Raw genomic sequence first — 13214 nt, forward strand, 5'->3', positions numbered from 1 at the left:
CCTTGAGACCTTCAGGTATTTATTTTTACTTCTTGTTGTTGTTGTTTTTTCCCTGCCTATGTGATGGAAAATGGTTCCCTTCCAGCCATGGTGGGAGGGTAGTGTGTGTGTGACCTTCAAAAAGGAAAAAACAGAATTGATTTTCCAAGGTCTGTGACTACATGGATGTTTTTCCCTCTAAAAGCAGGCTGAGCTGATTGACTTTAATTATATTGACTTACAGCTCTTGATTGTTGTTGCTTTTTTCCAGGCATCTTTGGGGGCAAATTATAGGTTTCCCTTACTCTGAAATAAAGCCGTTTCTCTTTTTGCATGGTCTGGTCTAAATGCTTACTCATGTGGGAAGAAAAGAGAAGCCACTCGGTTGGTCTCATGGAAATGCACATTAGAAGAGGAATCAGTTGCAGGCTCAGTGAGATTTTTCAAAGGCTTTTCTTGCTCGTCCTCCTTACTGCCTGCTTTCACACCTTTGTCGCTCCTACAGCCTGAGTACAGCTGCATCTGTGATGCTGGGTGGAAGGCCCCGTCGAACAGCACGGCCTGTACGCTGGATGTAGATGAGTGCAACCTCTGGCCTGCACCTTGCTCAGAACTTGTGCGGTGTTTCAACACCCCGGGATCCTTCTACTGTGGGGCCTGCCCCACAGGTATGTGGGTGTGTCCCCTCCTGGGCTCAGGTGCCAGGCTCCCCATGCCAGTCAAGCAAGATGGCAGGACCAATTTCCTTTCACTGTCGAGGAATAAGAAAGCTGTTTTCAGGATGCCTTCCAATCCAGTTTCATGTCCTATTTCACTATATCCCACTTCAGACCATCTAACTGCTATAGCAGTTTAATGAAAGAAATGGATGGTTTGTCCCAAAGAGTGGTAAAGTTAAATGGCATAGCCAGGATTAGCTGTAGAGTTTGGGAGGTCAGTCATTTTATTGCTGTGGCCATGATCTTGATTAAATTTGAGATCAAAAGACACGTGCTCTGGTCCCACCTTTCATACAAGCCAGCTGTTTGTAAACTTGGGCAAATTGTTTCATCTCCGAGTGTGTTCACTAGTGAGGGTAAGGGAGCTAGAGAAGGCGAGGTTCAGAAAAAGAACGAGACTGGCACTTTACAGGAACAGATCACCTTTAATGAGGCGAGAAGGGGCAGCAGTCAGATTAGTGAGCTGCTGCCCTAACCCAAGAAAACAGTAAGTATATATAGGCATATATGTGGAAATCTACTGTCTTAAGGGGGCCTGTTCTTCTCCAAGGTTGTTTAGAGTGTTTCTCTTAAATGGCTGGGGCAAGGAATTCTGGAGATTGGCCAGAGGCTGGGACCGGTTGGGAGCTGGGCGTAATCAACCTTAATGTCCATTTTTTTTTCTTTAGGTGAGAGAGTTCTTTGTTTTGCATAGAATGGTGGGGAGGACCCGGAGGGGAGTTTTAACTCCAGGCTATTTTGAGCCCAGTAACTTTCCTTCAACTAGAGTCTAGTCGGAGAAGGCAATGGCACCCCACTCCAGTACTCTTGCCTGGAAAATCCCAGGGACAGGGGAGCCTGGTGGGCTGCCATCTATGGGGTCACACAGAGTCGGACACGACTGAAGCGACTTAGCAGCAGCAGCAGCAGAGTCTAGTGGTCCTAACCTGGGTGTTATCATCGGAAAACCCTGTGTCTCTCTCCTCTTCTACCTTTTCCTTCATTTATACAGACACACAGACCAATATGCAGGTTTTAAGAAAAATTGTTTCCCCAAACTGTGATCATAGCTCTGCATAACATTTCTAAAATTCGATATTTCCATTAAAATATATATGGGAAAATCCTTCAGTGTGTGCACATATTACTAAAAATAGCTTTTAGCATCCATTGGTATAGATGAGTCATAGTATATTCAGTATATGTGACTGTGATCCATTAAGAGTTTTTTTTTTCCCCATTAAACAATGCTGTGGTAGACTTACCTGCATCTTTATAAATGATAAACTGACAGATAAAACCTGATGACAATTTTATCACTGTAGAGTGAGTTTTCAGAAGTGCAATTGTTAGTCAAAAGTTATGTATTTTAAAATCTTTAATGAACACGACTAGATCTGTTTTCAAATAGGTTTAATTAATCTAACTTCTGACTCTTAATAGCATATAAGACTACCCGATGTGCCCACCTATTTGCCGGAATTTGATTATAAGTATTTAAATCAGCTTTTGCCAGTCTGAAAGGTAGAACATATACCATTTTAACCTATGTTTCTTTACATAGTTAAGCAGGTTTTTACATGTTTTTAACTAACTTTTCAAACCTTCTGTTTTTCTAGGCTGGCAAGGAAATGGATACATTTGCGAAGATATCAATGAATGCGAGATAAACAATGGCGGCTGTTCTGTGGCTCCTCTTGTGGAGTGTATAAATACGCATGGATCTTACCACTGTCATTCATGTCCACCAGGTGCTACACCAAATTTCCTGATACCGTTACAGACACAACATGCATTTAAAATAGGATCTTGTGTTCCATTGTAAATATGACTTATATCTAAGGAAGCGAGCTGAGTGGTGCAAAAAGTTTGACTTCTGGATCCAGGATATATTAGAATGTGTTATAAGAAAGAAAGAAAAGTTACTTTGTATATCAATGGAAAATAATAAGCCTTTACCAACTGTGGGATGGCCTCTTGAAATAATGAAGAACTTGACAGGTTTTGTCTGTGGATCACAGATGTATTGTTCCCACAGTTTATTAATATAATGGATTCTTGAGATGTTTTCCATATAAAGTTTACTAAATACCAGACCTAATGATAGGCATATCATACACATGCATTTCCTTTCTCTTCCAGAAAGAAGTCATGACTTCTATTTTCTAATCTAAATTGAGTTACTATCTAAGAAGTTCAGGGAGTTCTAAGAGGCAAACTGAAACCCTGTATGTTTTATTAACATAAAACAGCAGTACTTTGGACTTTTCAAATAATTCAGCTCAAAGCTTTGAAGTCACTGTGATTGAAAAACTGGGACGACCCAGAGGGAGGGTAGGGGAGGGAGGAGGGAGGAGGGTTCAGGATGGGGAACGTGGGTATACCTGTGGCGGATTCATTTCGATATTTGGCAAAACTAATACAATATTGTAAAGTTTAAAAATAAAATAAAATTAAAAAAAAAAAAGAAAGGGAAAAAAAAAAAAGAAAAATGTCACTTCCTTAGAGTCAGCACTTTCTAAGTCTCTCCATAGTTTTCATATCTTTTAATTTTTATTTTTGTCATTAGAAACAACCCTGAACATTGTTTCCAAAATTAGGTGCCTAATTCTTGTCCATTTTCTTAACTGTGTAATTTTATTTATGACATATTTTATTTTCATTTTCTGTTTTGATGATGGAAGATCTCTGGTTGGTCTGGGTCTTGATATTTGATTCTCAGATAGGGATTCTTCTTCTTGCATGTTGCTGACATTGTTTTTCACTTGCCTGCTCTTGCTGTGCTCAGGGTATCAGGGCGATGGGAGAGTCTGCACGCTCATAGACCGCTGCTCGGTCAATAATGGAGGCTGCCACCCACAGGCGTCATGCTCCTTGGCTCTAGGTAATGACTTATCTCTCCCTCTGGTTTGGGGTATTTTAGGATAACCTTCTAAAGCAAATCAACCTTTTAAAATCAAAATCCTCTATTTCCAAAATTCTTACTTTGGTCTTCAAACCAAATATCAATCCATGTTATAAAACTGTACAATTGGATTTTTTATGATCTGCTCTAGTTTTTGCAAATTTTCCCCAAGATAATTAAACCAGCAGATAGATGCATGACTGTATTCTAGCAGCAAGGAGAAGAGGAGAAAGGAAGAACATGTCCGTTGTCTCTAAGGACTCCCCTTTCTGGGCCTTTGGCCTGACTGAGTGAGGTGGCTAAGTGTGGCTGCAAGGAAGGTTGGGAAATATAGTCTTTATTCCAGGTGCCCACACCCTCAGTTAAAGAGTTCCTAAAAAGTAAATAAATAAATAAAGAGTTCCCTACTAAGAAAGGAAAAAAATGGATCCAGGGCAAAAACCTTCAGGGTCTGCAGTGTTGCATAAAAGCTTCACCTACTAAAACTTTAAAAATACATGCATATTACTAAACTTTTTTTTCAAGAATAAATAATTTATTTGCTTATTAACAGTCTGTACAAATATACATTTACCCCACCCTTGACAATAATGGGTACTACAGTGAGTTTTCATTTTCATCAATTTTATAGGCAAAAATTGCCTTCTCATTATTTTAATTTTGACTAAGTCAAAAAACTTTGATTAGTACTAATTAAATAATGAAAAATTTCATATATTTCCTCGCCATTTAATTTTTTTAAGGTCCTTTGTTCATCTGCTATCTTACTGATCTGTGAAATTTCATTTTGTACTATGAGGATATTATCTCGTTGTTTTATATTTTATATATATTTTTCTTGGCATGTGGTTTTTATTTTAATTTTATGGTAGTGTTTTCTATTTAGAAGTTTAAAATTTTTATGTGGTCAAAAAGGTAAATCTTTCATTTTAGCATTCCTCCTCTTAGAATTTGGCCTTCCCTACCAAAGTCTTTGAAAGTCAAGTATTGACACATGGTTCTTTTTATTTTAATTTATTTTTAATATTAAAATATTTGATCTTTTCAGGATTTATTTTTATCTATAGCATCAAGTAAAAATCTAGTTTGATGTTTTTATCCAAATAGGTGTCTCCAACTCCATTTATTGAATTATATATTATATCTCATGCTATTTCAAAATACTGCCTTTATTTTACTAACTTGTCATATATATGCACATGTCACATATATCTCACATATATATGAGAGAATATAAATGCGTATGTATGCACATATTAAATATATATGTATGACTATTTAAGTGTTTGTTAAATGATTAACAGCCTACTGAAGTGGTTAGGAGTTGAATTCTAGAAGATTGCACTTTACTTTTCCCTTGGCTCTACCATGTTCTAGCTATGGGTCTGTGATCAAGGCACTTAATCTCTCTGTGCTTTGTCTTCATCCATAAACGGAGGTTTTATAATAGTATGTATTTCTAGGGCTCAGTATGTGTACAGATACCATCATTGCAGGAATGATCTTTCCTGCTGCCAACCCCTCCTTAATAGGAAACTCCCTTTCCCCTTGCTGGGCCTCACATTTTTTTTTTACAACTCGGGACTATGACATACGGACTGACAGCACCACTGTCAATCTGTAAATGAAGTATTGATAGTGTGTGCTGTCTTTCTTAGTCTTAAGATTAAAAACTAGGGGAGAAAAAGATTCTAAATCTTTTCACCTCACACTTTGTCTGCCCCAGGGTATGCGCAGACGTTGAGGATTCCTAATCTAGACCACAGAGCCTGAGTTTCCTTCCTGGGCCTGAGTGAAGGAGACCTGCACTTACATTTCCATTTCTATTTCCAAACAGGTTCCTTACCTCTTTGCACTTGTCTTCCGGGATATACTGGAAATGGTTATGGGCCAAATGGATGTGTGCAACTCAGTAATATTTGCCTGAGTCGGCCCTGTGTAAATGGACAATGCATTGTGAGTCCTTTGTTCTTCCTAAGGGAACTGAGTGCTGGAGAATAAATTTAGATCCCTTCTGTGCAATATGTTTTCTATGATTTATGAGTTTTAAGGTAATGATTCAAGCTTAAGATAAAGAGTTGTCAATAGCTTTCAGATAAAAGGTAGGTAATGACTTTAGTTCCCAGGAAAAACCAATGAGTTCATTTTTTTCTCTCAGTGATTTACAAAGCAGTAAAACAAAGCCTACAATTTGACCCAAATACATCTAATTTCTTATTCTTTGGAATTAACATTTAAATGAATTAGTAGTTAGGCTCCTGGACGATGCTTGTGGTTCAACACCTTCTCCTTGAAATACATAGCATGCTGTTCTTTATTATTTAGGTTGGGTCATGATTACTGTCTGTCCCTCCATTCTGTGACATGGTGTTTCTTCTTTCCTTAGGAAACAGTCTCTGGTTATGTTTGTAAGTGTGAATCGGGCTGGACTGGTGTCAACTGCACAGAAAACATCAATGAGTGTCTGAGCAACCCCTGTCTGAATGGGGGAACGTGTGTGGACGGCGTTAATGCTTTCAGTTGTGAATGCACACATTTCTGGACTGGATTTCTCTGTCACATTCCCCAGGAAGGTACACTCAGCATCTCTCATACCACAGAGGCTCACAGTTTAGCAGTGTCATCCTTGAGTGAGTCCTGCTGTAGCTTTTCCCCTGAACAACCTGCTTTCATGTTCCGCTGCTCAAAGGCTTAGAACTGTCTTCCCTTGCAGAAATGGTTTGAAATTCACAAGGTAAGATAAGGTGAATTCAACTTCAGCCATGCACATCTTTTCATAAAAGAAAACATTAATATTCTCCATTTTCATAATGTCCCTTTTGAAAGCAGAATATACTAAGTTATTGTAGTTTTCTAAAGGAGAGTCTCCTCTATAGCAGCCATTTCATTTCCCTGGAATATTACAGATACTCATGTCACTCTCCTGTTCTAGAGTATACAGTGGCTCCCTTTTGCCTGTTAAATAAAGATCAGGGCTAGGTTTTTTGTTTGTTTGTTTGTTTTGTTTGCTTTTTAAATTTAAAATAAAAAAAGTCTTTAGCATACGGAGGAATACAAGAGGAGTATATGTGAAAAATATCTATGTATATATTCTTATAAATATATAAAAGAGCTTTTGCCCTCAAGGAGTTTAGTTGTGGAATAAAGACACTTAAAATTAAAATGATATAAAAGAGTAAATTATAGCACAAAGAAGACAACCTTTGGATTCTGCATTTCTGGGTTTTTCAGATTCTCCATTTAGTAGCCACAGTCTCAAGGAAGTAGCTTAATTTCTGAACTTCAGTTTTTCTTATTTATAAAATGGAGAAAACCATGTATACCTCCAAATACCAAATGAAGGTACTGAAGGTTACTAGATAACATGCAAATCATCTAGTGAAATGAGAGTTAATATTACACTGCGAATGAACCTGGAAGACTTTTTCAATCATCCTCTACAATCAAGCCTCACCCTAACCATCTAACCTTTTCTTCACTAGTTCCCTAAAAATATGCCCTTTCAAGCCAGACAGCTTTCCTTATCTCCTGATGCCATGTGCCACCACATTTCTGCTGTGTTCCTTTATTTGGAAAATTTCCCTTCCCAAACCTCTCCAAAATCCTTCATTGCTTCCCATCAGAATGTATCTGTCCCCAAGGAAGGCTTCGTATTCAGCCTTCTCCATAAAACTCTTCTGACTGCTCCTCCTGTCCCTCATTCCTCCTGATTTTGAATCAGCACATCTACTGAGGCTTTATTGTGTGTTTAGGACTCTAGTAGACCCTGTGGAAAAATAAGGAAACAGAAAATAAAATAATCTCCACCTACTTTCAGCTCTTCTTCCAGTTGAGGACACAAGGTTAATATGGCAGAGGGGAGACAAGAATTAAAGATACGAATTAAATTGTGTGGGGTCAGGTGTCACAGACACAGAGGGAATAAGGGCCAGAGGAAACACTGAGAGGCAGGGAAACTCAGGTGGAGATGAGGACACGTAAGCTGGACTCTGAGCACAAGGTGGGAATTGAGTAGATGCTGAAGGAAGAAGGAGACCAATGAGAAGAAAGAATGGCAGGCTTTTGTCTCCAACATGAATTACTCAGACTCTCTAAAGGCTTCAGGGGCAGAGTGGGAGTTGCTTGGCCTCTTCCTTCCCAGAGTCTCTGTAAAGCACAGTTAACTTCTTTTCCTCTGCAGTGTGTGGAGAGTCCCTCTCGGGGATGAATGGGAGCTTCAGCTTTGTGAGCCCTGATGTTGCTTATGCTCATGACATTAACTGCTTCTGGGTTATCCACACTGAAGAGGGAAAGGTAAATACAGCACCTCCCAGCCGCACTGTGTTTCATTTTTATGTATGAATATGTACTACATTTATATATTACACTATTTTACATATAATGATAATTCAACTATCATATATTGAGGACCTTGGGCAAGCTCCGGGAGATGGTGAGGGACAGGGAAGCCTGGCATGCTTCAGTCCTTGGGGTCACAAAGAGCTGGACACGACTTGGCAACTGAACAACTACAAAATGTTGAGGACTTTCTAAGTATCAGGCTTTGGGCTAAGTATTTTGTATACCTTTCTTGAAAACTTTTAACACTAACTCTTTTAATTGCAGTATTGGTATCCTCATTTGTGTAGATGAAATAATGGAAACTATGAGAAGCTAAGTAATTGGGAAAGCTTCCATTCATCCCCGAGAGGGACTCTCCACACACTGCAGAGGAAACAAAGTTGAACTGTGCACTTTGCAGTGTTTTTAAAAACACTCTTTATCTGGTAATTGGACTAGTTGGATTTTAAAGCCAAGTTAGTCTTTCAAAGCCTGTGCTTTGTCCAGTACAGACACTTCTTTACATGGGTTGGCTGACGGCAAGTCAGCCATTTGTAAAGTCATATTGTTACCAAACTGGTAGTGATCATTCAATGTTAGGTTGATCATTATGCCAAAATGGGGACTGCTGTTAAGATGGTTTCCTTATCTGACAGCACACTCTCCAGGTGTGCTATGTTCATTGCTTTACATATGTTTAATTATTGCGTTTTAACTCCCATCACCTCATTTACCCTTGAGCAGCTGAGACGTCTGTCCAGGGGTGTGAGGTCTTTAAGTGGCCTGCAGGGACCTGAACCCAGGCCATTTGACTCCAGTGACTGGACTTCTGGGCAAATGGTCTTCAAATTAAGATCCTAGCCCAAGGTTTTTAGTGCTTTTATCTCCAGCATTACTCAGACTTTTCCAAATATTTACTTCTCAACCAACTCATGGACTCATTAAATTAAAGTTGCATATCTGACTAGCTAAGGCTTTCCCTTGAAATACTATTAAATTTTCCCAGCAAACTAATGTTGCAGAGGTCATTGTCAAGGTTAGAAATATTTTTTCCCTTGAGCAAGGATTCTTTGGGGTCTGGTGATCCCACAATAGAGTAAACTCCAAAGTTGATCTCCCATTGGGTATGTTATGTGAATTTCCTTCCTTCCATTTAGTTTTCATGAATTCTGTTTCCTGACATTGAAAACATGTTTCTTTCAAGAAAAAAATCATTTTGTGAAAAACTTTTAATGCTTTTCTTGTGAGCTTGTAAAAAAATTTTATGCTGTTTTTCTTGAGTATTGTGAATTTTCTTATCCCCATCACAGTTTACATAATACAGTTTATATAATATTGAAATAAGGATACTTCAATTTATAAACGTTTATTTGATTTTCATTGAAATTGCTTCAAGGACAAAAATGATGTAATGTTGGGTAAGAGATGTTAAAAGTACCCTAGCATAGCATTTCAAAAACATCCTGATTCCCTTTTTCATGAGCTGAATGCTGTGGTGGTTTTAGATCATAAATTAGATTCTTTCAACAACCACCTCTGATAGTTTGGCTGTTTCAGATGAGGTTGTCGGCACAAAATCTTTTATGTTTCTTTAGTCATATTACTATATTCAAGTCTGCGCAGTCTAACATTTTAACTTGGAGACATATTTATATGTTTATTCTCACCTGCTTGCATACTCAGAACTCTTCATAGTACCTTTCCCTGATGTCTGCTCTTGATATTTCTCATCCCTTAATGACATCCAAACACCAAAGATGAATACCCGTTATACAGGCCTACACCCTAAGCCATCCATCCAGGCTGGGTATCAGCTGAGAGGTTCAGAGACCCCTAATAGCTGAGAAAATAAGAGAAGTGAAAGGCAAAGGAGAAAAGGAAAGCTATACCCATCTGAATGCAGAGTTCCGAAGAATAGCAAGAAGAGATAAGAAATCCTTCCTAAGTGCTCAATGCAAAGAAATAGAGGAAAACAATAGAATGGGAAAGACTAGAGGTCTCTTCAAGAAAATTAGAGATACCAAGGGAACATTTCATGCAAAGGGAACAATAAAGGACAGAAGAAGTATGGACCTAACAGAAGCAGAAGATATTAAGAAGACGTGGCAAGAATACAAGAAGAACTGTACAAAAACGATATTAATGATGCAGATTAAACACAATGGTTATCACAATGGTAAACCACAATAGTGTGATTGCTCATCTAGAGCTAGACATCTTAGAGTGCGAAGTCAAGTAGGCCTTAGGAAGCATCACTATGAACAAAGCTAGTGGAGGTGATGGAATTCCAGTTGAGCTATTTCAAACCCTAAAATGATGCTGTTAAAATGCTGCACTCAATATGCCAGCAAATTTGGAAAACTCAGTAGTGGCCACAGGGGGAAAAGGTCCATTTTCATTCCAATCCCAAAGAAAGGCAATGCCAAAGAATGTTCAAACTACCACACAATTGCACTCATTTCACATGCTAGCATAATAATGCTCAAAATTCTCCAAGCTAAGCTTCAATAGTATGTGAACTATGAACTTCCAGATGTTCAAGCTGGATTTAGAAAAGGTAGAGGAACCAGCGATCAAATTGCCAATGTCCAATCATAGAAAAAAACAAGAGAATTCCAGAAAAACATCTATTGCTTCCCTGACACACTAAAGCCTTTGATTCACAATAAACTGATATGAGACCACCTTATCTGCCTCCTGAGAGGTCTGTGTGCAGGTCAAGAAGCAACAGTTAGAACCACACATGGAACAATGAACTGCTTCCAGATTGGGAAAGAAGTACGTCACTGTATATTGTCACCCTGCTTATTTAACTTATATGCAGAGTACATCATGTGAAATGCCAGGCTGGATGAAGCATAAGCTGGAATCAAGATTGGCGGGAAAAATATCAATAACCTCAGATATGCAGATGACATCACCCTTATGGCAGAAAGTGAAGAAGAACTAAAGAGCCTCTTGATAGAGTTGAAAGAGGAGAGTGAAAAAGCTGGTTTAAAAGGCAACATTCCAGAAACTAAGATCATGGCATCCAGTTCCATTACTTCATGGCAAATAGATGGGGAAACAATGGAAACAGTGACAGACTTTCTTTTCTTGGGCCCTAAAATCACTGCAGATGGTGACCGCAGCCATGAAATTAAAAGACGCTTGCTCCTTGGGAGAAAAGCTATGACCAACCTAGACAGCATATTAAAAAGCAGAGATGTTACTTTGCCAACAAATATCCATCTAGTCAAAGCTATGGTTTTTCCAGTAGTCATGTATGGATGTGAGAGTTGAACCATAAAGAAGGCTGACTGCCAGAGAATTGATGCTTTCAAACTGTGATGTTGGAAAAGACTTTGGAAAGTTCCTTGGACTGCATGTAGATCAAACCAGTCAACCCTGAAGGAAATCAACCCTGAATATTCACTGGAAGGACTGATGCTGAAGCTGAAAATCTAATACTTTGGCCACCTGATGCAAAGAGCTGACTCATTAGAAAAGACCCTGATGCTGGGAAAGATTGAAGGCAGGAGGAGAAGGGGACAACAGGATGAGATGGTTGGATGGCATCACTGACTGAATGCACATGAGTTTGAGCAAACTCTGGGAGATGGTGATGGACAGGGAAGCCTGGTGTGCTGCAGTCCATGGGATCTCAAAGAGTCGGACATGACTGAGCAACTGAGCAACAACAAAGGAATCAGCATCCCTGGGGGTCACTGATGAATTATGAGTAGGCTGCAGGCTATTTATTTGTCAGTTAAATTTAATTCAAGGTAGATATTCATATTATATATGTTACCAATTTGGAAGCACTGTTAGCTATACATTTGGAGTGACTTTGTTTAATGAACTTTATGATTAATGAAATCTAGGTAAATCTATTTCATTAACCCATTGAACAATAACTTAATGGGTGTAACGTTTCATTTGCACAAGGTGATTAAGTTCTAGAGATCTGCCATACAACATTGTTCCTATAGGTACCAATACAGCACTGTACTCAAATGTAAGAAGGTAGATCACATGCCGTGTTCTTACAAGGAAGAGAGAGAGAGAAAAAATGAGAGAGGGAGAGAAGGAAATTGGAAGCTGTTGGTTATGTCTATTATATTGACTCCATTGATGGTGTCACAGGTGTTTACATATTTGCAAACTTCTCAAACTGTACACATTAAATATGTACAGTTCTTTGTACCTCAGTAAAGCTATTACAAATCTATCTTGTTAATATTGAGATTTTTGATATTAGCTGAAGTTAAGGTCTAAGCAATTTTTAACACAAGTTTCACTTAATATATAGAATTGTCGTACATATTTGTGGATAATTAGGTAATAGGAAATTATAGATCTGTCTCTTGAAAGGAACTCAATAGAAATGCTTCCAATTAGTAGGAGAAATTCTTTAGAATTAACATAGAAGTGGAAAATAATCTCTTATGACCTTTTTTCTTTTTTCAGGTACTGCGGATCACTTTCACTTTTTTTCAGTTAGAACCCACAAACAACTGTCCACACGAGTTTCTTCAGATTCACGATGGAGATTCCTCTGCAGCACATCAGCTCGGAAGATTTTGTGGCTCCAGCCCCCCTCACGAGCTCCTCAGTAGTGACAACGCCCTCTATTTTCATCTCTATTCTGAACATTTAAGAAGTGAAAGAGGCTTTACAATAAGATGGGAAACACAGCTACCAGGTAAGTGAAAACATGGAGAGAAATAAAACAAGCTCTTGAGGCTACATAAATTGTTGATCAGTATTAGACTTTTGGATACGTTAGCTGTTTTGAGATCTTAGTTCTATAATTATTTAAAAAAAAAAAGAAAACCCTAAAATGCAGTGGCCTTCCATTTTGTGTTCAGAAATAATAAAATATAGATGAACTGAAAGAGTTTAAACAGCATGAGTCTTAAAGGGTCCCTTATGACATTACTAAACAGCATTTTTATAATCCCTACTAGTAAATACCGCGGGGGTGTTACTGAGGACTCTGCCTCTTCCTTCACTTAGTACTTTTCTTTTTTTTATCTTCATGTCATATGATGATTTGTTCCTTTATGGTTAGCTTGTTTTTGGTGCTCTATTTTTTAAACTTTTTTTACTATGAATTTTTTTTAACATATAAAAAAGTGAGAACAGCACACTGAACCTCCAGTTCATTTATCAATAAATTTGTGAATCTATTTCTGAAATTTCTCATCTTTTCTATTGGTTTATTTATCCTTGTGCCCCATTGGCTTAGTAGTGAAGCTTGAAATCTGGTTGTGTAAAACCTCTAACCTTGTTCTTCAAAATATGCTAGATCCTTACACATGCAACTTGTT

General features: G+C 38.3%; 1 protein-coding gene across 1 annotated transcript in view; it reads left to right on the forward strand.

Moving 5' to 3' along the window:
• The window catches only part of CUBN (cubilin), a 259434-nt gene that overhangs the window by 16363 nt on the left and 229857 nt on the right, over positions 1 to 13214 (forward strand). Inside the window, exons 8-14 of the mRNA XM_086334167.1 lie at positions 485 to 647; positions 2297 to 2428; positions 3466 to 3561; positions 5420 to 5538; positions 5969 to 6155; positions 7763 to 7875; positions 12352 to 12586. Coding sequence (XP_086190293.1) covers positions 485 to 647; positions 2297 to 2428; positions 3466 to 3561; positions 5420 to 5538; positions 5969 to 6155; positions 7763 to 7875; positions 12352 to 12586 — 1045 coding nt within the window. The remainder of the gene's footprint in view (positions 1 to 484; positions 648 to 2296; positions 2429 to 3465; positions 3562 to 5419; positions 5539 to 5968; positions 6156 to 7762; positions 7876 to 12351; positions 12587 to 13214) is intronic.

Source organism: Bos grunniens, chromosome 13 (assembly GCF_055505025.1).
Source record: "Bos grunniens cultivar Pamir isolate PY7600 chromosome 13, Bosgru_T2T1.0, whole genome shotgun sequence".
Taxonomy (NCBI): Eukaryota; Metazoa; Chordata; class Mammalia; order Artiodactyla; family Bovidae; genus Bos; species Bos grunniens.